Source organism: Pelodiscus sinensis, chromosome 17, assembly GCF_052426305.1.
Source record: "Pelodiscus sinensis isolate ZL-2025 chromosome 17, ASM5242630v1, whole genome shotgun sequence".
NCBI lineage: Eukaryota > Metazoa > Chordata > Testudines > Trionychidae > Pelodiscus > Pelodiscus sinensis.
In genome coordinates this window covers 3204337-3229199 of record NC_143068.1, presented here as the reverse complement: position 1 = coordinate 3229199, position 24863 = coordinate 3204337, and the positions used below count along the sequence as shown (strand labels likewise).

The following is a 24863-nucleotide window of genomic DNA, read 5'->3' as shown; positions in this document are numbered from 1 at the left end:
GTGGAGCATCCACAAGGATGCACATCGTAAAGAGCCTCAGTACCTTTCCAAGGTGAGTGACCTTCCCATGCTGATAGGTTAGAAAAACCTCTTCATACTGTTTGAAGAAATATTTGCACAATGTTCTTCAGCACTGCTGAAAGAAAAGGGTAAAAAGATCGGTATTGGCATTGACAGAATCAGTATTGTGTTAAGCCAGTCTTCAGAGGGTTAATAAGCAGTTCATGGGTTCAGTGTTAATTTGTTCCTTGGGTGCTTCATTTTCAGATGTTCCTCCTGTCCGCAGTAGGCCAATCCATTTTAGATTGACTTTTGTTGCTTCTCTTGTGAAGCTGCTTTCTGCTCTGGAACTGGATTGAAAAAGATGTACAGTGGAGTCCGGATTAACTGACACCCAGTAATCCTACACTCTGCTTTATCTGACCCTGCAGCTCCCGGGGACAGAGTCCCCGGGAGCTGCAGGGTAGGATACAGCATGGGCCGGGAGAATGGCCCTGCTAGTTGCCCCGTTGCTCTCTAGGAGCAACTGCTGCCGTTCCTGCCGCGGACAAAGCAGCCCCGGCAGGAGCGGTAGCAGCTTCTCCTAGAGAGCAAGGGAACAGCTGATGCTACGCTGCTGGGGACGCTTGGTCCCCAGCAGGAGCGGCATCAGTTGTTCCATTGCTCTGTACAGTAGAGTCCATATCATTCCGACATATTCAATAATCCAACCATGTGTCGGTCCCGTTGGGGTCGGATGATAGGGACTCTACTGTATATATACAAGCCTCCTAAATTGGGGAATAAATCTGTATTTTAAGACACTTCTAGAAAGGTAAAAACAAGCCTTGGGGTATTTTAAAGGAGTGCATCTGACAAAGTGGGTTCTAGCCCATGAAAGCTTATGCCCAAATACATTTATTAGTCTTTGAGGTGCCATAGCATTCCTTGTTTTTGCAGATACAGACTACCTGCTGAATCTAGCAAGGTGAACACTGTCATATTTTGAAATCTTTGTTTTTGTTTGGGATTGGGGAATTCTAATTCTTTACTGACCAGATTTGCCCTTTAAAAAGATTAATTGTGTTAAAGCAGCACACGTCTGTTGTGGAGTAACAGTACCTCTGCATGGTCTATTGAAGGAGTTTCTCTTTAGGTCTCAGACCTTCAGCTGTCAGTTCTCACTGAGCCAGCACCCACCTCCCTCTCCCCCAGAGCAGGGTTTTAGGCTTTCAGTTCCCCCTTGCAATTCATGGTGATTATCCTAGCAGGTCTGATTTGAGGCTTAGCACCTGGAGCACTTTCTCTACATACACAATGACAGTGGTTCATTATAAACTTGAAAAACAACAAATGGTCTGGTAGCACTTTATAGCCTCCCAAAACATGTAGATGGAATCATGAGCTTTTGTGGGCATAGCCCACTTCTTCAGAAGGCTGTGCCCACTAAAGCTCATGATTCCATCTACATGTTTTGGTAGGCTATAAAGTGCTACCAGACCTTTTGTTGTTCAAGTTTATCCTGTACAGACTAACTTGGCTACATGCATCCTTAAACATTCCTCATCTTACCTATGGAAACCCTAGCAGGTTCCAGTCATTTAGACTCTTTAGCAGGTAACCACCATTTCATGTCAGTTGTTTGGCTCAAACCCAACCTCCCCGTCTATCCATTTAAATACAGCCATTATTGCAAAAAAGATTTTGTTCCTAGGGCTCCTGAAACATGTAAACTAGTCAGTGCCTCTTTGCCAAGGGGAGGGACAAGACTTCAAATTCTGGGTGTCTCCAGAATCAGCATTGGGATTCTGCATGAATCCCTGCTTGGTGATCTCAGATCCCACAAGTAATCCACACAATGAGCTGGAAACACACAAATAAGCATAGCACATACAGAGATGTCTGGGCCTATATTGTCTGGACCTCTTCCAACCAACTCTCTGAAGTTTTCATGTTTTTAGGGTCTGGTTTAACATCCAGATAACAAAGTTGAAATGCTAGTCTCCAAAGATGCTGCTTGTGTTACCAATATGTGTCACAGGCACCGGTAGTCTCCTACAACCTGTAAAAAGCACACTTTTAGCCATTCAAGTGTGGATTTAAATGGAATTTTTCAGTTGTGCAATTGTGCCATGCTGTCCAGAAAATTTATATCGTTGACAACTCAGTTTCAAATATGTTTAGCTCAGCGTTATCCTTTTTATCATTTATTCAAAGAGCTATAATGAATTTTTTTTCCCTCCGGCTCTTCACTCTGTGAAGCTAAGTCTAGATAGACTGTGCAGTGGCATGGGGATTTCAAACTACAGTAGATGCATACTTTTCCAGGATCTCCTCCAATATTCTTTACAGGAGTTATTTTATATTTTCTTCTAGTTTGGGCCTGGTTCTAGTCTATGGGAGTAATCTTTGCAGACATTCCTAAGATGCTAAGAACTTTGCTTTCCTTTTTGTTGCTGTTGATGCCTAAATGGATAAATGAAAGAACTCCATGAAAATTAAGAAACATAGTATTCATGTTCATCTAAAATATTTGGTTCCGCCTTACCCCTATTTATAAACATATCCATTTGTCTCTGCCACATAAATTATTTCAGGATTATTCTGTATTATTCAACCTGATTAATTTTAAATTAACTAAAAAAAAGGCATTGTTTAGAAAGCAATTTACTGGGAAAGGTATAGGGTTTTACTGTACACAAAGATAGGCTTGGTTAGGTGCGAAACTTCTTCAGCACTATACTCAAGTAATGGAATAATTTTCAAAGGAAGGGTCATTGAGGAACCAGTATAGCATATGTTGTTAAATTTATGGATTTTGTTTGAAGGACAAACTAAAGGGTTAAAACAAGTAATCCTGTGGCACCTTACATTGGCAAAAATACATAGAATCAGTTTGTCTGATGAAGTGGGTTCAGGGGCGGCCTGTGAGAATAGGCCAACTTGGCTGTCGCCTAGGGCTCCTCCTTCAACGGGGAGCCCAAAGATTGTCACGGCATTGAGGATCGTGCAGGTGGGGGCGCTGATTGCGCATTCCGCCTGGGGCGCCAGCTGCCACAGCCCAGCTCAGGCCACCCCGAGTGGGTTTTACCCACAAAAGCTCATGGTTTTGTATATTTTTGTTAGTCGCAAAGGTGCCATAGCTGCTTGAAGTTACAGACTAACTTGGCTACCCCCTTTGTCTGTATAGGTTGTTAGGAATGAATTATTTTGGCCCAGAAGGACCATTCAAGTGCTGTGATCCGTGAATTCATGTGACACAAGCTTACAACTGAAGTGCCTTGCTTCCTGTTCCTTTATTACATCTTGTCTCTTAATAGTAAATTAGAGTTTATCATATAAATGGCATGTAGATAGGAACAAAGAGTAAATGTCAACTATTTTTCCCCAGTTTTTAAGTAATGGGTTATTTCTTTCCATGGTAAAATCAACTTTTCTTTAGAACAATAGAGAAGAATACTTAATTGTTAGGGTTGCCAGATGTCCAGCTTTGAACCGGACAGTCCAGTATTTGAGTTTTCTGTTTGGGAAACAAATTGAGAAAATATAAAGGAGAAAAATATAAATGTTCAGTATTTTCTAAATAAGATGTAATGTAGATTGTGATGGAATGTCAAGTGTGTCTGGTATTTTTGTTGAAACCATCTGGCAACCCTATTAATTGTCAAACGAATCACGCTGTACAAGCAATTCATGGCATATGCACCACAGACAATTTCTTGACTCAAGTTTTTTTGAGTTCTTTTTTACAAAGATTTCTTAGAATATTAACGTGTTAGAGAATTTGTTGTTGAATGTTTTATCTCCTAGGGAATTGCAAGTGTTTTAAAGCCAAATACTGGGTGTTTGTGTGATATTTTTATGATGGAGGCTGAAGGGGGGGGGGTTGGAATGTTGGGAAAGGGAAGTTGCTTTGATTTGTGGTCTTATCTAAAATTGGGCGTATTTTCTAGATGTCGATCATATGATGATGAAATTATTTGTACGAGTAGAGGATTGTTACAGCTCAGTATGCATATAAAGTTATAAGCTGTTATAAAACATTCACCAAAACCAATTTCTCATTCTAATGATTTTAAAGACTTTTCTTGCTATTAAATTAAAAACATGGAAACAAATCTCTGCTTCCATTAAAAAAAAATTCATGGATAACTCATGTGGTCCACCCACAACTGCAAATATTTTCTCTACGTTTTTCACATTTTTATAATTGTAATATAACAGATTTGCACCACAAAATACAGTAATATGAAAATGCCAAATTTAAATATTTTCAAATTGCATTCTGTCTGATAGAACTAAACATTGTGGGTATGTAAGATAACTAATGTCATGGCATTAAGCAGAAAGCATTAAAAATAGTGACTGTACTGAAAAAAGACTCTTGAAAGATACTAAATAGAGATCACTGGAAAGTGAAAGCTCACCCCAGATTATTTAGGGAAGCTTATTTGTGAGGAAGTTCATCAGTTCTGATCTGCTTACATAGAATATTCTCATTTCACTTCTTTGTGAAATAAGGTAATAAAGAAGCTTACCATTTAATAAAAATAAATTTAAAAAGTGACTTTTACTTGCTTTATTTATAAACAGAAATAAAGAGCATCCAGACTTAAAACTTTGGTGTCATCCTTGGAAGCATCTTACAACTGATGAAAAAATTCATACGAAACACATCATACACATTGAAGAAAATTGCTGCAAAGAAGAAACCGTAAGTTATAGAACTTTCAATGGGACAGTTGAGAAACCTTCAACCATTCCTTCTGTGGAGGAATCCTATATTACCAGTGAACACTGTTACCAGAAACCTCGGGCCTATTACCCTGCTATAGAGCAGAGACTGGTTGTGGAAACCAGAGGTTTAGCCATGGACGATGGAGTGAATAGAATACGGGAGAATGGAGATGATGTCCTGTCGGAGAGGTTTGGATGGAATCTGGACAGAGAATTATCCAAGTTGGAGAATGAGTCCAAACATAATTACTCAAAGGTATGTTGTGTTGGAATAGCCCTGTTTCTATAGGTCATTTGTTTTTTCCAGGCTAACCCAATGTGCTTTATGAAAATCCTTGAGTGCTTTGAGTATTATCTGTGTTGGCCTACGCTGGTGCATGTTTACTTCATGCTCCAGAGTCTGGAATTTTCTGTTGAGTGGTGCTTTTGGGTTGTACATGCTCTCCCTAGTCTGAGGGCATATTTCAAAGTGTTGTTCCAGTCATCCTTCTTACCACATATGGCTTCTGGTTGGAACCTAGTGATGTCTGCTCTACTTCCCATATAAGTTCATCCTTGAAAAATTTCACCTTACAAAGTTAATTTATAATACTAGTTTACTAAGGCTTTTCTGTTCTGTTTGCAGCTTTAGCTTTTGAGCATTGATTTGATTGGTGATTTACAGTTGAGGCAAATATATGAAAGTTCAAATAATCTCCATTCCATGACCTCGCTACCAGTGAGGTCTCCCGATCCTGAAGTACTTCTGCCTCAGATGAGAATTTCAGCCTCCCTAGAGATGCACTTGATTTTTTTGATTCACCCAAACAGCTGGGTTTCTACAAATGTATGCCATCCTTCTTTGAGTGCTGTCCCTGTGGCTGCTCCACTTTGGAGGTGTCTGCACCCCTGCGTTTGAAGTCAGAGACTTTTGGGAACAGTGCCTGATTGGGTTGTGTGTGTGTTGGCCCTGTCTCACGCTGTTCCAGACAGTTAATTGATGCCTTGCTACTAACCTTCCCTCGCTTCCCTCCCCCTCCCAGTTCCTTCTCTATGGCCCCAGGAGTTGGAGCATTCAGCAGCACCTCCTTACTTTGTCGTTATTTAATTTACAGTTATTTAGCTCCCTGTTAGCAGATACTCAGGCCATGTCTCCACTTACTGGAAGGTCGATGCTCTAGCAATCAATTTTCCAGGGTTCAATTTAGTGGGTCAGCCCCAGTTCTTGCGAGGAGTATGGGAAGTCAATGGGATCATTTCTCTTGTCGACCTCCCACTGTGGAGATGGCACTAAGCTCAGCTTACGATACATTGACTCCAGCTATGTTGTTTACATAGCAGGAGTTGTGTACCTGAAGCCAACCTTCTGGGTGTAAGATAGACCTGGCCTCAGTTTCCTTCCCTTTTCTTTTCTCCTTATTAAAAAACAAAACAAAACTTTTTTTATATTTTCTACATTGAATTGCTGGCACTGCCTGTGAAGACTTTCAGTAACCCTCTGCATGCAGAGCCTCATTGAGGATGAAATGCACTGACAGGAATGCCCAGGCTTTAAATGCTGCTGTACCGCCAGGCTCAGAATTCCTGTCTGACAGCCGCAGTCAGTATGTTCACTGTCTAGATGAAACACATGTTTCACAGAAGTGTCAACATTGCCTCAGGCTCATGACTAGAACAAAGCAAACTAGAGATTTGCAGCTTGAAATCCTCCTTATGGAGAAGCCTGATACCCACATTGGAGCCTGAAACTCAGGACCCTCCCTTCTGCCCCCTCGACTTGCCTCACAATTGCAGTTTCAGATAAGGAATCTTCCTTAGAGCAACATGCAAAACCTCATGCTAAGAGTCAGGCATCTTACTCCCCACCACAGGCAGCAAACCCTGGAACTGACTGCTATCACTACTGGGAGCTATAGTGACAGCACACCTCAGCACCGAAGGAGCCAAGGACTCTACAGGGTCCCATAGAGGCACAACATGGAAATCAAAGCCCCTCGCTTCAGCCAGCAAGACACTCAGACCCTCAAAAAGCAGTGCAGCACTGTTGCGAAAGGGGGCACAACTTCATGAGGAATGTATCTTTTGGAGACACAGCAGAAAGCGTTGCCTAATGCTCCACAGCCCCCGGCACTGAGAAGCAAGCAGCCAAGGGTCCGTTTAAATCAGCACAGCAGCAGCTCCTCCAGCAGTGGGACCTGATAGTTGGCTCTGGCTCAGAGTTCCCTGTCCTTGGCAGTGAAGGGGACAGGGCACCTTTGGCACAGAGCCTCCTGTTGTCTCCAACATCACCTGCTCCTTACTTGGCGAGGAAGATAAGGAGGGTAAGGAACTGCAAGATCTGTCAACTACTGGCAGTGGTATGGACAGCCCTACCGTGCATATCGTCTCTATCCCAGTGGCCATAGTGGAACCCATGAGCTACATACTCCACACAACAGGCACCACTAGTCACCACACAGCGATCTCAGGTGAATTCTGTACCAGCACCCCCTTTGGCACAGGGATGTAAAATCATGTGTACTTGGTTAACTGGTTTAACATATTGTTTAACTAGTTAATTGATTAAAGGGGGGATGGTCAGAGGGGGTCTCTCTAGCCCAACTGGAGTGGGCCCCCTTACCACAGGCAGAGGCTGCACTGGCTGGGTTGGAGCAGCCACTGCCTGTGTATGTGCTCCCCTCCCCTGCCACCCGGCAGGGGCTACTACAGCCCAGCAGCAGCTGCCCTCAGCAGGCGGGGAACTGTTCCAACACCGATTGGTTAACTTTAACTGTGGTACAAAAGAAAGATGAGGAAGGAACACCACTCATGAAAAAAGGGCTTCACCTATCCACTTATCATTGATGTCTACAGAGGACATTGGTATGCTTTCTCCTCCAATATAGAGTATGATTTCAGACTATTCCAAGAATTATTCAAGAGGGTAGCTAGCCCTTTGCATCTCACTTGAAGAGATCCACATATCACAACATAAGCTTGTGGACATTTTGCAGAAATGAATGTCCTCCAAAAATCACCCTCACTACGAATGAAGACCCTGTTAAAACCATCTGGCAGACCCCTACAACTGCCTCTCCAACTTTCAAGAGATCTGATAAGAAATAAAGACGGGAAAAGACTTTATGTATTTGGCAGTAAGGTTTACTCCTCAACAACCACGAGTCACCTCTGCATGGCCAACTACACAGCACTGTTATTGAAATATGATGACATGAGCTGCCCAGAAATATCTGAACTGATAAATTTTATTGATGAGTGAATTCACCGCACTTATAACTGAGGGCCAAACACCTCTCCAAAACGGCCCACCAAGCTACACTTGATTCTGCAGACACGGATGCAAGATCTGTGGCAACAGCCACTGTAATGCAAAGCGCTTTTCATGGCTGCACCTTTCTGGCTTGCTCATGGAGGTATATTTGCCATTTGAAGAGCCCAAATTATATGCTGAAAAGACAGACGAATCCCTCAATTCACTCAAGGACTCACAGGTGACACTCTGATTCTTGGGAATCTACAACCCCAAGAAAAAACAAAGGAATTACTTCACATCCTAACAGTATCAACAGCCTATATACTCACGACACCAACAGAGGCAATTGGACCTACAGGGGTGCAGATAGAGGTCCTCGAGGGGATGGCAATCTACTGCAGCAACACATTTCGGTCTTGGTCAAGGGCCCAAGAACCTCAGCTATTTCTGTGCTGATGTCATCTTTCTCTTACTCATTCAGGGACTGCCTAGCCCATTTTTACCAGCATTGGAAAACCATCACATTTAACAAATGGGTATTAGAAATTGTAAAAACTGGTGGTTCTTCGAGTGATGTCCCCACAGATGCTCCACTGTTGGTGTTGGGCTTGACCCATGCCACTGATTGGAGACATTTTCTAGCAGTGGCTTGTTAGGCTGCGCATGCGTAATAGTGGTGCCTACCATTCACACCTTTGGAATTCACTCCCCTCAGTTCCGTCTTGACTGCCCTCGGTTGCAGACGGAGCTCAATCCCTCTCCTCTGCAGTTCTCTGTAGATAGGAATTTAGTTGGAATTAGTTAAAATCGTTTAGGTTTTTTTGTAATTTTATATTTGGTATTACTTCAAAAAAGTCATAATAGCTGTAAATAGTTAAGACGCAGCCTCTGGGGGAAGCGCATTGCTAACCTTGAGGGCTGCGGCACTCAGGCCTCTGCTTAAAACAAATTTGTAAATGAATTAATAGAGGAAGAAGAAGAGAATAAATCTAAACAGGCACAATTCACAGCTCATAAGGGTAAACTCCACAGAATAAGAACTGCCTGTCACATAACTCTTCCCCCCCCCCCCCCCAAAAAAAATCAGAAGAGACAAGAGTGGGGAAGTACAAAAATGGCAGGGCTCCCTCAGTATTAAAAAAATGTAGGAAGTGTTGTGACCCTATGCCCGCCTCAGATGGCCACGGGACCTGTATTCCTTGTCTATTGACGTAGCCTTGCAGCCAGAGCCCATAAGGACAGGGAGTTCAGGGTATGCATGTTGTTATTTGATAAGGGGCTCGAGCCACAGACAGGCAGCGATACTGACTCTGCCAGAATATAAACCCTTGCTACCATATAAATCCTTGACCAAAAGAAGGGTTCTCCAACCTGCTTCCTACCACCAAAGGTCAGTGCAGGAGACAAACTTGGCACTTCAGGCACTACATAACTACGTGCAGCATCAGTGACAGAACTGACACTGCACTCTGAACAAACTGAAAAGACCCAGTGCAGGGAACAGGATAAGACTCCAGCACTGTCCAAGACCTCAGCACCAACCAAAGCCAGGTCAAAATCAAAACTAGTGCTGCACGCACAGAGTCTGGAGTTGGTGCCATCCCCATTGGTACTGAAGCCACCCCCATTGGCATTGCACTCCCCATCACTTTAGGAACCAGCACCCAGCAGTCACCATCTTGCTGCTCACACGCAGGAATGCAATCCCGTCAGTGCTACATACAGAACCAAGATTTAGATCTCTGGATGCTTCCTCTTTCAGGCACTGCTCCCCATCCCCCTACTCATTGCATGGCTCTCCTCCCCCACCAAGGTTGCCAGTACTGTCAAACTATAGTGATCACGAAGGGGATCTTCAGAGTGTATTCTCATCACAGCACTCTTCTCCAACCAGAATGCATTCATCCTATGGTACACACCAGCCACACTATCCCCATTCATCCCCTGTGGCACCTGGACTGGTCCTATCATCCACATCACCTACCCCGCTGGTCTCCATACTGTCATTGGGCATCCACATGGTGCCAGGCCACAGGTCAATACCTCTTTCATGCCCCTACCTGTCCCCCTCCCAAATTATGATTGTGGATACAGAAGAGGGACAGATCATTGACAACCTGGACACCGACCACCCTGAGGTGTCGCCAACAGAAAAATCATCCTTGGCACTGGATGAGACGGTTATCCCCGAAGGTCTATCACCAGCTGATGACCTGAAGCAATTCCAGGATTTGTTTAAAGGGGTTGCTATTAGCCAAGAGGTTGTGCTATCAGAGGTGCCGGAAAAACTGTTGAAAAACCTCCTCTCAGTCAAGAATTGCACTACCTTTAGATGAGGCAATTCTAGAGTTAGCAGACGAGGTCTGGCAAACAATAGCCACAGCCTCACCAACCAACAAGAGAGCAGACAAAGTATTTTGTCCCTTCTAAAAACATGGACTTTTTATTCCTCCACCTTCAACCAAATTCTCTAGTGGTTGATGCAGCTCACCACAGATCTAAGATGCCACAGTACAGATCTGCCATGCAAGACAAGGATCATAAGCACTTAGATCTCTAGGCAGGAGAAGGTACTCCTCGATGCTGCAGTTGTGGATAGTCAACCATACAGCACTTTTGGCAAATCACAACTTTGACAATTGTTCTAAATTGACAGAATTAATGCAGCACCTTCCTGGCAATAAAAAAGTATAATAAAATCTAAAGTACAGGAAGGCTACGCTACATCTCGAATAGCACTGCAAATGGCGCTTGACTCCACCAACACGGTGCAAGAGCAATGGTGACCTCTATCATGATGAGATGCATGTTATGGCTACAAACAGCAAGGGTCCCTAAAGAGCTCCAGACCAAAGTGGAGGACCTACCATTTGATAAAGATAAGCTTTTTGCAACAAACACTAAGCAAGGACTGGAGGACCACCTTACACACACTGGGCACGTTATGCCCCCATATCACAGGAGACAGTATACTCCCTACCAAAGACAGAGAGACTTCACTTTTAGGAGGCAACAACTGCAAAGTCTATTAGACAACAACCATTCCATGCCAAGAAACCAGCGCCAATTAGCCAATAACACTTGCTCATATAGCCTGTAAGCAGCAGGTTTGAGGCCTTGGTTGAGGGCCTGCACGACCTTTTCACTCCACCAGTGCCTTTCCAATATGCTGTATTCAATCACTGTTTATTCCCCTCTGACAACCAGTGGGCAGCAATTACCAAGGACCACTGGGCTCTAGAGGTTCTTAAGTATGCATACTCCATTCCCCTCCTTTCAATTCCAGCAAACCCCCACCTTTCCTGTCCCTCTTCAGCGACCCCTCTTACAAGATGTTGCCCTGCCAAGAGGTACACCGCTTCCTATGTATAGGAGTTATAGCTAGAGTCTCCTGCTGACCCCATGCTCCCTGCAGTACTTTCTCCTTTGAAGTGTAGCAACAGCTCCTGGGGCTGTTGCTACACTTCAAAGGTGGAAGCATCCTTATCAAATATTAGACAAATAATCAACATTTTACATCCCTAGTTTCAACCATGGAATTGAGCCCCATGATCCCTATACTCACCTGCTTTTGGTTCATAAGACATATGGCTGCTACAACTTGTGTAGTCCAACATGAACATCTATTTTTCTGATGCCTCGAGCACTGGCTTGCCTCAATCTACACACCATCCGAACACTGGGCGCACAGATGCATCTTGGTCTCTCTCTCTTTTTCTCCCCGCCCCCCTCCCCCCGCAACCTTCCCACTGTCCTCTCATCATTATGGTGTGGACGGATCCAAGGAACCTCCTTGCTGGTGTGCCATTTCATCAGGCACAACCACCCAGCCACATTACCTCCTAGGCCGGGGCACCCATTTCCAGCATCACTTTACTCAAGGGAGATGGGCCGCCCATGAGTCCACACTCCACATCGACCTGCTGGAGCTCCGAGCTGTACACAGCACCTGCAAACATTTCTGTCAATACATTCAAGGTTCCACAGTGTGCATACTTACTGTAGCCCGATGGGGTCAGTGGGCGGCCACTACGCCAACACGGTCGATAATGAAAAGTCTCTACACACCAGCCCTTGTTCCAGGCAGGACAACAATACACCCCAAAGACAGGCCTCAGGCCTGACCCTAATTCAGGGAGGGGTAACAGGCAATTAAACAGTTAGTTAAACGCCCAGACCCTGGATCAGGGTGGGTGGCATAAAAGCAGTTTATAAGCCTGGGCCCTGGTTCAGGGCAGCAGGCAAACACATCTAAATAGTTCAAGGCTCGTTTACAACAACCGCAACTGGGTCTCCTTGCTCAGGCAGGTGTCTGGCAGATGAAGGCTGCTGAACAGGAACAGCCAAGGGGGAGACTGCCACCCAAGAGTGGGGTGGCAGCGGGGAAGCAGGCCCACCCACTCGACTGCGTCCCACCCCAGGGCCCTAGCAGCAACAGAGTAATCTGCTGCTGGGTCAGCAAAGACCTGTACCGTAACACACTGATCTTCTGTTGCTGAGTCAGCTATCCCTAGGCTGTTTCCATTTCCCCCCTTGGATTGTACCTGGGTCCAAAGCAGGTCATCTGGCCAGTCTTCTGGCTTCCTTGGCTGCTGGGGCCTGACTGGGCTCTCTGGTTGGCCTTTTATCTCGCTGGCCTCTCCTCGTGGCTTCCTGTCAGGTGGGTTGCTAAGCCCAGGTGCTGCCCACCAAGGCTCGGGGAGGGGCTCCTCCCCTTAGTCAGTGGGCGGCCACTCCACCCCCCCCCCAAACTTAGAGATAATGTTACAACAATGTTTTACATCAGTTGACAAGGAGATGCATGTTCCTGTGCTCTCTGCGTGGAGACTGTATACCTGTGGAATTGGTGTATCTGAAACAACATCACCATCATTGCATCTTACATACCTGGAGTCAAGAATGCTATTGCAGATACCCTTGGCCTCAAGCTTACAATAGAGCGTAAGTGGGAAATCCATACCGCTGTTCTACAGGACACTTTCCGCTGTTGGGCTTGGCCGCTGATAGACCTCTTTGTGACAGGCCACAATACCAAGTGACCTCACTATTGCTCCAGGGCGGGCATAGGACCCAGACTGTTTGGAGGTGCTTTTCTCATACCACACTTTTCCTCCTATCCCACTCATCCCCAAAGTCCTTCGCAAAGTAGTTGGACAATGCTCTAGTCATCCTTATAACCCCTGTGTGGGCCAAACGGATTCGGTTTTCCTATTTTTATCAGATGTCTGTCCGATCTCGCTACCCCCTTCTGACTCACCCAGATCTCCTTTCACAGATCAGAAAAGGAACCTTCCACCACTCGCAACCACAGACACTGCACCTGATGGTGTAACTCCTCAGTGGTTGTCAGAGGAGGAGTAGAGGTGTTCACAACAAGTAAGAAACATAGTACTCTGTAGTAGGTGTCAGTCCATTGGCGATACTTACCTTTATAAATGGAGACAATTTACGGCCTGGTGTGAAGGAAATGGCATCCAGCCCTCGTCCACACCTTCATGTGATCCTTGATGACATTGTCTCTGCAACAAGGTCTATTAGTTTCATCATTCAAGGTGCACGTAGTTTCCCTTGCAGCATTCCATCAACCTATTGACGGTTTCTCTGTATTCGCTCACCCTATTTCAAAGAGATTCTTCAAAGGACTACATAACCTTACTCCACCGTATAGACCAGTGGTCCCCAATCTTTCAAGGTTGTCGGGTGCCAGGGGGCGTGGCAGTTTGCCCGCCAGGGGGCGGGGACACTTGCGCCCCGGGGGCGGCCCCCCCGTAGCCGCATGCCCGGGGCGGCCCCCCCCCCATAGCTGCATACCCGGGGCCGGCGCTCCCCCCGCCAAGCGCCGCGCGCCCGGGGCCGGCACTCCCCCCGCCATGCGCCGCGCGCCCGGGGCCGGCGCTCCCCCCGCCATGCGCCACGCGCCCAAGGCTGGCGCTCCCCCCGCCATGTGCCCGGTGCCAGGCCAGCCCCGAGAACCGTGTTGGGGACCACAGGTATAGACACATTCCTCCTATGTGGGGTTTGGAATTGGTATTCCATGCACTTTCTAAACAGCCATGATTCGAACAGAAAAGTGCTCATTCTACCTACTAACACTAAAGATTGTGTTCCTAATGGCTGTCACGTTGGTGAGGTGAGTTAGTGAGATGATTGCTCTCACAGCATCCCCTCCCTACCCATATTCCCCAAAGAGAAAATGGTTCTCAGCACCCACACTTCATTCCTGCCTGAAGTTTGTTCTGATTTCCATATCAATGAGCCTAAAGTCCTTCCAACCTTCTACCCAAAGCCTCTCACCGCTCAAGAAGAGGCTGCCCTGCATGCTCCAGTGTCCAAAGGACATGATCGTTCTATATAGACTGCACATGACCCTTCTGAAAATCACAAGCCCTATGTGTTTCACTGGAGGAGTGTTCTGGAAGAATGCCACTCTTGTTTCATTGGGTCTCAAAACTGGTGACTGCCTGTATCCTCCAATGTTACTCCCTCCAAGGTTCACCTCTCCCTATACCTCCTAAAGTGCACTCCACTCAAGCAGTGGCAGCATCAACAGTCTTCCTGAAAGAGGTTCCACTTGTGTATATATGTCATGCTGCCACCTGGTCCTCAAATTACACTTTCATGAAACATTATGCAATCTCTACACGAGCGGACACGAACTCTGCTGTAGCCAACACAGCACTTTCATCCACACGTAAAACTTAGTCGAAGCCCACCTTCCATCTTTGGAATACTGCTAGGTAGTTAACAACACCCACAGGGGACATCACTCAAAGAAAGCACCCACGGGGACATCACTGGAAGAAAGAAGGGAAGTTACTCCCCTCATGCAATAACGACAGTTCTTTAAGATGTGCCCCCCCGCCCTCCCATGGGTGCTCCACTACCCACCCACCTTCCTTCTTCAGCTCAACAATTCATGTAAGAGGGAATTCATGAAGAAACTGAGGGTAGTAAGACGGCGCATGCGAACTCCAAAGACTTGAATGGCACATACCATGGTCACGTATGCATGGCTCAACTAGATATTGCTTTAAAAAAGTCACTGACCTGCAGCACAGGCAGAGCCCGACACAGTAGAGCACCCATGGGGACACAAATCTCGAACTGTCATTACTGCACAAAGTGAGTAATTTCTTTTTACTCCATCTTCTTCCTCTCCCCACTCTCCCTCCCCCTCACTCTTCAGGGAACCTTCTCACAAGGCCTTGGCCCAACGTGAAGTAAACCATCTTGTGCAACTTGGAGCAATAGAGCCTATGCCAACACAACACAAGGGACGAGGGTTTTATTCCCATCTCTTTCTCCTGAAAAGGAAGTCCAATGGATACTCTACTTCAAACAAGTCAAATTTGTCAAAGTGCAATGATTCAAGATGGTTACACTAGACACAATAATCCCAGCATTGGAAAGAGAGGATTAGTTCTTGGTCCTCGACGTCAAGGATCCTTATTTTCATGTAACAATTCACTCCTCACACCTCAGATTTCTCAGCTTTACAATTGGATGAGGCCATTTTCACTACAAGCTACTCCCTTTTGGCCTCTCCACAGCCTCTTGGTTGTTTTCAAAGGTACTCGCTGTAGTGACTACCCACCTACACAGGAATGTAATTACGATATTCCCTTACCTGGACGTTTGCTTGCTAAAAGCACCAACACCCTCCTCAGACATGCCAGATTAAATGTGTGTTGCCTGCAAGGATGGCTGCACATAAACTACATTCCACACAGGCACAGGTATACCCAAGTGTTTTACAAAACTGGATATAATAAAGGACTCCCTCCTTTGGCTGCACCCAGCCATCGTGTACACAGGTGTGCCCTTCACCCAGAATACATGCCTCACTCCTGGGATGTGGAGCATACCTGTACCCGCATTCTATGCCAGACCACTGGTCTCCTTCAGAATTCCTCTTATACATAGACCTATTAGAATGCCATGCTGTCCACAACATTTGCTCACACTTACTACAGCTCAAGGACAAGGCCATTCAAATCCTTATGGACAACATAGTTTGTATGCATTACATAAATAGGCCACGGGGAGAATGTTCACACACTGGTGATGGTGTATCAGCCACAATATCCACATCACCGCCACTTACATGCATAAGAACAGCCACACTGAGTCAAACCAAAGGTCCGTCTGCCCAGTATCCTGCCAATGCCAGATGTTCCAGAGGGAGTGAACAGAGCAAGTAATCAAGTGATCCCTCTCCTGTCATCCATTTCCAGTCCCTGACAGAGACTAGGGACACCATTCCGGCTAATAAGCATTGATGGACCTAACCTCCATGAATGTATCTAGTTCTTTTTTTGAAGATAAAGTCGATATCAAAAGGCCACAGCAGATGCCTTCTGCCGAAAATTTTCTCAGGACCATGAGTGGGTGCTCAACAATACTGTCGTCCTACATATTTCCTAACTGTGTAGGATCCCCAAAATAGACCTTTTGGCAACCTCCCACAATGCCAAATACCCACAGTTCTGCTCCAAGGCAGGTCTTGACAGCTAGTCATTAGGTGACACATTCCTCTTCAAGTGGAACAGCCCCTTTTATGCCCTTTACACATTCTCTCCCATCCCCCTTTGGACTCAGGTAATCCCCAAGATCAGTCTGGATGGGGCCATAGTAATTCTAATAAGCCCAGCGTGGTCTCACCAAACTTGGTGTCCACGGAAACTCCATCTCAGAGCCTAGCTCCTCCACAGCTCAGGAACCAGAGCAGCAGAGGAGGATACAAGGGATATTTTTATGCAGTTGCAGATATACAACTCATCACATGCGTGCCCTGAAATGGACACAAATTAAAGTCTGGTGCCAACAAAAATAGATGGCATAGCTCCCTCACTACCCTTGATATGGGAGTACTCACTACAACTCCAATGGTCAGGTCTTTCCACCTATCTGCCATCACAGCTTTTCACCCCAAGGGGGATCGTTACTCTATATTTTCCTCCTCGCTCCCTTCCTCCTCCCTCCCTCCTCCCCCCTCCCATTAACCAAACGTTTCCTCAAAGGGCTCAAATATTTGCTTCATTATCTTTCCTGGTACACAAGTTAAGTTGACTGGTCTCTAATTCCCTAAGTTGTCCTTATTTCCCTTTTTATAGATAGAAACTATATTTGCCCTTTTCCAGTCTTCTGGAATCTCTCTCCATATTCATTGTGGATCTCTGGGTATATAACCCACCAGTATTCATCCTCTCTCCAAAGGTGAGAGCGCACACTACCAAAACACAAGCAACATTTACAGCATTATCCAAATATGTGCCAACATCTGAAATATGTAGGGCCGCTATATAGTCTTCAGTACATGTGTTTTCTGATCATTATGCCTTGATCCATGCCTTCAGATCCAAGGCAGCAGCTGGTAATGCACTACTTCCTTCAGTTCTGAACACAGCCCCACATCTCATGCCTTTCTGTGGAGATCCTGCTTGGGAGGTACCTGAAGTGGAGCACTCATAGGGACACTGCTCAGAGAAGAGTTTACTCATCTTGTGCAGTAGTTGCAGTTCTTTGACACATGTCCTCCTATCGATATTCCACTGCCTATCCTCTTACCCCCGAATGAGACTATTCTACATGGAGCATTTGGATGGAAAAGGAACTGACAGTTGATCTGCACATCTCTGGATAGTCACAGTGTGTGGCACGAGGAGGTAGAGACTGCATCATGGGTTGAATGGACATTGCTAATGGAAAACAGAGAGGCTCATGGGCACCTGGTGTGGAGCACCTGTGGGGGGCATAGCTCAAAGAACTGCAGCTACTGCACAAAGTGAGTAACTTTTTTCTTGGCTGCTATGGTCCAAACATCTCAGACAGGGGAAATGGCCAGGATCCGGAATGGAAAGTTTATTACAAGATCATTCTGTTGCTGGGATGCTGCTTTATGTGAGATAAGTGCTTTCCATGTCAAAGCAACTGGGGCTCTCTAGGGTCCATATGCACACCAAACACAAACTTATTAGGTGTTACTATTAAGTTACATTTAATCTACCTAATAAAAAGTGTGTTTCCATATAGCTTTTGAAATGCTCATCTGGGTGCAGTGTTGTTCACCCCTGGAACTTTGTGAATTCGTCTAAATTGCCCTATTGCTAGCCAGGAGGGTAGGGCAGACAGGATATTTTTGACAGGGGATAAGGCTAGAGACTTAAATATTAATGTTTGGCACTGTGTCAAATTACAAGGATTCTCAGACTAGTTATTAAGAAATAATACAATAATTCTTCAAATCATAAACACAGGAAAAAAAGAATATTAGGGAACTGAAAGAATATTCACGTCAATAAAAATCCATGCAGCCTGATTGGCTAAGTGAACTGTTTATTTTTCACTATGGTAAATACTAATTTTAAATACCTTTGTCAGGTAAGAGAGTGCGTATCGAAGAAAATCCCTTCAGAGGAAGCTATTGAAATGAAACTGCTGGAAAAGGACAAGGATGTAGTTATGAACTCACAGGTGCAGTGGCAACTTAACCTTCTAGCCCATGTTGAATCTCTACAAGATGAAGTTACTCACAGGATGGATTTCATTGAGAAAGAATTAGATGGTAAATTAAATGTTTTCTTTCATAGATTAAACTGCATGTACGCTTTTATCCCGTTCGTATTATAGTTTTGATCCAAAATGCTTTGTTTTGAGATCCAAGTCCTATTTCTGTAAATCTGCAAAGATACCAGCATCTTTTTTATCAAAATAGCCCATCTTTAATAATTAAAAATCATGCTTCTGATAGGACTATATCAAAACCAAATTTACTATGGATCCCTTTTGGCACTGTGGTGAAAACTTATTTTCTTGTAGGGAAGATTGCAGTTGGACTCATTTCTATAGACATTTCTACAGGCTGAACCTCTCTAAACCGTGACTCTGTGACCCTGAGCCACAGATGTTCCAGGACCAAAGGGTCCCAGTGGAGGGCTGAAGACCATAGGGTGTGTTCAATGTGTAACACACGGTGTCGGCAGGGTGGCTGCTGGAACTACTTGCAATTAAAAAGTGCTGAAAGTAATCAGAAATATAACTTAGTGGAGATACTGCAACAATAATCTGTACAATATCAGTGGTTCTTGCGCAAATACTTTGAGGCTCCCACTCAGGGATAAGCCCTCTTGCGCAAGTATTGCGCAAGAGGGCCAGTGTAGACAGGCAAGTTAATTTCTTGTGCAAGAAAGCCCGATGGCTAAAATGGCCATCGGAGCTTTCTTCCGCAAGAGTGTCTACACTGGCATGGATGCTTTTGCGCAAAAGATGTCTCTTGCGCAAAAGCACCATGCCAGTGTAGACACTCTCTTGTGCAAATACTTCCGTTAAAAGTATTTGCAAGAAATCATGCCAGTCTAGACGCAGCCTGTGAGTTTAGATTTTTATACAGATTGGCTCAAAACTATGCTGATAAAAACCTTTATACCACATTTCACTATGTTAGGTATTTTGGTCTACAACATGCCTTACAGAACAGCTATTTTAGAAAACCTTCAGAAGGTTTTTAAAAAATTTTAGTGGGACATGTTTGTATTCTTGGTTCCGTAGTCAAAGCCTAGTGATTATGAATCTGGAAGGGGAGAGAAAGTAAAACTGATCTAAAATGTTGCAAAAAACGTGACTTTAAAGTATGGTATTTTAGGTTCTGCAAGGATTAAAAGCAAGTGCGGCATGTCCTACCGGAAAGCTGGGAATTCTTCTCTTCCCGCCCGCCCCCCCCCAATCCAGTGATAGAAAACACTTGTTTCTACTCAGCAGAGTGGTATGGTGTTGCTTTTACCCCAGTCCGGGTTTGCCATGTGTGGTTTTTGCCTGGCAGAGATGAATACATTGATTTAAGCAGATGGTACATCAGTAGGTTACCAAACACTATTTGGGAAGTTCTGTTGTCTCTAATTTCCAAAATACTGTGTTAGTTTTATGGCTTTGAAAATATGTATATAAATGTGCTAGCTAATAAGAATAGTGAAATAATATTAACTTTTTTTATTTCTTTTGCAGTTTTGGAGAGTTGGTTGGATTACACAGGAGAGCTGGAACCACCAGAACCACTAGCTAGACTTCCACAGCTCAAACATTGCATAAAACAGCTTATTACGGACCTAGGCAAAGTGCAACAAATAGCTTTTTGCTGCTCAACATGAGACTAGAGAGCTCTTGAAATTGCTGTTGAATATGAATGCGGAGTGTATGACACAAACAGCTCTATATATTTAAATGAAACTAGCATGCTGATTGCATGTGATGCAGACTGACTTCAGGGATTTGTGAAGAAGTGTGACTGAACAAAGTTTTCCTTATCTTTTGTTCTTTGAGAGTTTACTAGGCAATTTTAACAATATGGAAGGGGATATTACTCTTGTCTTCAAGGGTAGGAGCAGGCTAACAAATTTATTAGATTTTTTTTTCACTCCTTGCAACAAGTTGCTGAATGAAATACACTTTTTTCATCATTAAATGGATTTAAATTTGTGCCACTGAAGATAAAACAGAGTTCTAAGAGCCAAAAATGTTTAGTTGACAAAGGTTGTAAATTATGTTTTACAGAGTTTATTTAAGTGACTTGTATACCAGGTCAGGTCATGCTTTATTCCTACTGGTTTATGCACAGCACAGTATTTAATCAATAGGCAACGCTGTAACAGTTTTCAAGCATAGTAAATATGAATGTCCATCTTGAGTTGTAAAATGTTACATGGAGGTTTGCAAGTAATACTGGCCTAAAACCCCACTTCTGTTCATTTAAATAGAGGTAGCAGAATGTCACAATTGGATTGCACTTAGTTTCATAGTAAATGATTATTTTCCATATTTATGTCACTATCATATGACTATGGTACTGAGGAAATCCATTTACATTGTGCTTCTTGTGCATTCTTGAATTCTCTTAAATTCGGCCATATTGTGCCTCCTGAACTAGTGCTTCTGGTTGTGACTGTGCACGTGCTATGTCTGGAAGATGGGAGATGTACCAGGAGTCCCAAACTTCAGGTGTATAATAGACATTGTGTCATTTTCTATCTACTGGTTAATTGCCATTCCGGTTCTGTTTTGAAATGTAGACTTTTCAATACTCTAAACGTTCTCATTGTAAAGACTTCTTATGAATGTGTGGTTTTGGGAATCAGTTAATTTTATATTTGTTTAAATGAAGCCTCAAAAGCTATGCATGAGGTACTGTCCTCACATACAGTAAGTGAGGTATTATGTTAAATAGTATATGTTCTCAAAGTCTCTCTTTATATTTTATTTTTATTTTCTGTTTGTATTATTTTGTGAGATCAAGATGAAAATGCTGCTTAAGTTGAAGATACATTATATAATACCATTCGAAACATTGGTGTATTGTGTTTGATATGTTACAGGCCTTTTGTGTGCAGATCATATCTCCATAAATAATGGTTGCAATTTTAGTTTTTCTTCCCAAGTATTGCTGAGTATAGCTTTGCTGTGGAAGAGGGTAAATTGTTTTGAATTGAGAGGGTGTGTTGAAAAAGCAGAATATTTCTGTTACCTTAATCTTTCCTTTAGTTCTATTTGTGATGGTACCGCCAAAGGTTAAAATTAAAGCACAGTTATAATCAAACAGACCCATAAATGTACAAATTGTTAATTATGGATATATGAATCTGTAAAGTTTATATGCTGCAAAGAATAATGATTTACTATGTAAACTTGAAATATCCACTATCATCATAGGAATAATAATATCTACAATTAATATTTTGATCAGATTAGTTCCTTCAGAAAATGGAATAACTAGGCTACTCGAGTTAGTGGTTAAGGCTTTTCTGCCAAGACTCATTTCAGGGAATAATTTGTCTCGCTATTTTATGGCACTAGTTGGTATATATTCGATTTCACATATGTACAGCAGTAAAATAAACTTTGCCGTAACACAGTTGGAATAAAGTGTATATGATCTTAAATGTCACTTTAGAAAGCAAAGCTAAAAACAAATGTTTAAGCCATGTCGTTCCTTTTAATGATGTCTGAATTCTAGTAACAGACAGCAGTAACCAAATGCTGAGAAGGGTATCTCAACAAGGGTTTTAAACAGCTGTGAGATTTTTATCAGATTACTGTTTTGCCAGTAAATTATTCCCTGTTTGAAATCTGTATAATGAGCACTCAGAGTTGAAAATAATTCAATACATGTACATTGTTAACAAATCAACTTTGTTACTGTTTAAAGCAATGGAATAGTTGGTGGTTTTCTCTCCAGAATGGTTTTGGAGCATTCATTTTAAATTTGTTTTACCAGTTTATTTTTGCTCATGGCAAAGAAAATTCAATTTGCTGAATCTAATAGCTATACTGAAGGCTTTGTTTTCCTTTAGCAGAATGATTCTACAGTAGGGAACCCCTTGATGATTAAACAGATATGGATGACTGAAAATATTTATTTGAAATAGGTTAGAGATTTTCACATTCAGGAAAAGTTCTGTATTGTACTCTGCCTGAATCATTTTGTCCCTGTTTTTATAAGTTTCCACATTTTTTAGCTGTCCATGTTCTTGACCAACACGGTATTGGTCTACAAATCATTTTGTTGTTTCTTTAAATCACTGGTAAGTGAATGCGACATGGAGCCTTGATAAAATGAGCAAACATTGCACTGTGGATACATGAGTATATATGTCTTTGTTATGCACTATTAGAACTGAGGGCGTTGTATATAGAATTTTGCTTTGGAGCAATATTTGCAAAACTTGAAAAATTTCTGTATCTTGGTGTTTGGAATAAATAGGTTTTTGTTGTTTAAGTCATCGTAAAGTCTATTTCTGTTTCAGTTTAATGATTATTCAAGATAGTTTTACATTAAAATGTTGATTTTTGGACTGTGGAGAGAGACAGTTGGTGAGTAATCTTGAATAAGGTTTTCTGAAATATTTTAGAATTACAGCTGGTGAAGAATCCTTAGAGCAGTCTTCACCTAAGATAAAGAATTGTGATTTCTATCTGAATTACCTTCAACCATCCCTAAGAACAATATCTTCCCACTAGGGCTGTTGATTAATGTCTTTTATTGAACCATTTCCTGTTGTTGAGACACACAAACTCTGGACCTTGCATAGTACTCTTCAAAGTACTTTTGAAATTAAATTGCCAAGGGAGGTGGTGGAATCTCCCTCTCTGGAGATATTTAAGAACAGGTTAGATAGACATCTGTCAGGGATGGTGTAGACGGAGCTCGATCCTGCCTTGAGGGCGGGGGGCTGGACTCGATGACCTCTCGAGGTCCCTTCCAGTCCTATTATTCTATGATTCTATGAAAGTTAGATACTGTAGTTTAGTCATGCAAATGGGCACTTAGTTTGTCTCTTCGATTTGAAAAAGTTGCCGATTGCTGATCTAGATGGTCTGAGCCAGTCTGGCCATTCTTATGACTTTGAAATGTGTGTTCAGTGTTTCAACTTCAGTGCAAGCAGCAGTTTACACGCATTTCATAATCTCACTTGTGGCTGTACGCCCTGCTAGAAGGAAATGTCTTTGCTTTGTCTATACTTTCAAAAGGGTTTTCCTGTGGGACGACAGAGTGATGTCATGCATCACACTGTGTCCTGTAGCCCCTCCCTCCGCTACGTGGCCTCCCCTTCCCCATGGGAGCTGGGAGCCATGTGGCCTCCCCCATGCTCTGACCTGACCTGGTGCAGGCTGGGGTGGCGGGAGCCACAAGCTGAGGGACTCCTGCGGCATGCGGCTTCCCCCCTTCCAGGGAGAGGCTGTACAGCTGCCCTACTTGGTCTCCCCGTGCCCATAAACCCCTATTGGCTCCATGCCACATGGGCCGGTGGTGATCCTCCCCCCCCCCCCCCCCCCCAAAAAAAAACCACCACCGGCCCCTGAGTATCCCTCTGGCAACTGCCACATGGGCAGGGGCTGCCACAATTTAAATTGAACCACACAGCTCCTCCGCTGGCGGGGGAGAAGAGGTGAGTGGGAGCCATGGGGGGCATGCGAGAGCTGTGGGGAGGGGAGAGGTACAGGAGCCGTGCAATCTCTCAGGCTGGGGGGCCTACGGGAACCCCACAGCCTTGCAGGGGGGCTTGGGTGCGGGGAGGAGGTGGACAGGAGCCATGAGGGCTCGAGTGGATGGAGGGGGCAGAGCACGGGTTCAGATGCAGGGGCTGGGGCATGTGGGAGCTGTAGATCTGGGAGGGGGAAGGGGGCATGCAGGACATGTGCAGCATCACTGGTGATCCAGGGGGAGGGGTCGCATGGGAGCTGTGTGGCCTTGCCCCTCGTGGGCAGAGGAAGAGGGCCCTGTGCCATGTCCCCTCCGCCCTCCCTGCCAGAGGAAGAGGACAACATGCCATATCCCCTTTGTGTCAGGAGAGGGCTGGGCCAGCAGCTGCTTTGGCCCATCCCATCCCCTGGACCGCCAGAAGGGAGAGAGCCAGGCTGACCTCAGGCCAGCCTAACGCCCATCCCCCAGCAGGGGGAAGGAAAGACAGCCAGGCTAGCTGTGGCAGCTGGAGGGAGGAGAGCCGAGGCAAGCCAGGGCTGTTAGGCCACAGCCTGGTCCTCCCTGGTGACTGGGGGCTGCCTACGGGCGGGGGAGGGAGGGGTTGGCGAGCGTAGTGAGCAGCAGGCACCACCTCCTAGGAAGTATTAAAAAAAGTCTCTCTGGAACTGAGACCCCACGTGGGGGATCAACGTCTAACCATCAAGGAGGCTGATCAAAGCTACAGCTGTGTCTGCACGACAGCGCTTCCAGCAGCACAGCTGGGCTCCTGCGTAGCTGTTGGTGCTGATGGCAGACTGCTCTGCCACTGGCAGAATTCAACCCTGCCAAGGAGTAGAGGCCTTATGTTGGGGGAGAGGGGATTCAAAGCCCTGACAAACAAAAGCTTTGCCAATATAAATGCTCGTGTAAACAGCCTTAATGGACCGTTGTGGGACATCACAATAC

The 24863-nt window shown here is 44.5% G+C and overlaps 1 protein-coding gene across 13 annotated transcripts in view; it reads left to right on the top strand.

Moving 5' to 3' along the window:
* The window catches only part of PHF20 (PHD finger protein 20), a 191700-nt gene extending 167935 nt beyond the window's left edge, over window positions 1-23765 (top strand). For all 13 annotated transcript variants that reach the window (XM_075900760.2, XM_075900759.2, XM_075900762.2 and 10 more), the window contains 3 exons: window positions 4573-4972; window positions 18329-18512; window positions 19949-23765. In XM_075900760.2, coding sequence (XP_075756875.1) covers window positions 4573-4972; window positions 18329-18512; window positions 19949-20091 — 727 coding nt within the window. In that variant the 3' untranslated portion in view covers window positions 20092-23765. The remainder of the gene's footprint in view (window positions 1-4572; window positions 4973-18328; window positions 18513-19948) is intronic.
* The last annotated feature ends 1098 nt before the right edge of the window (window positions 23766-24863 follow it).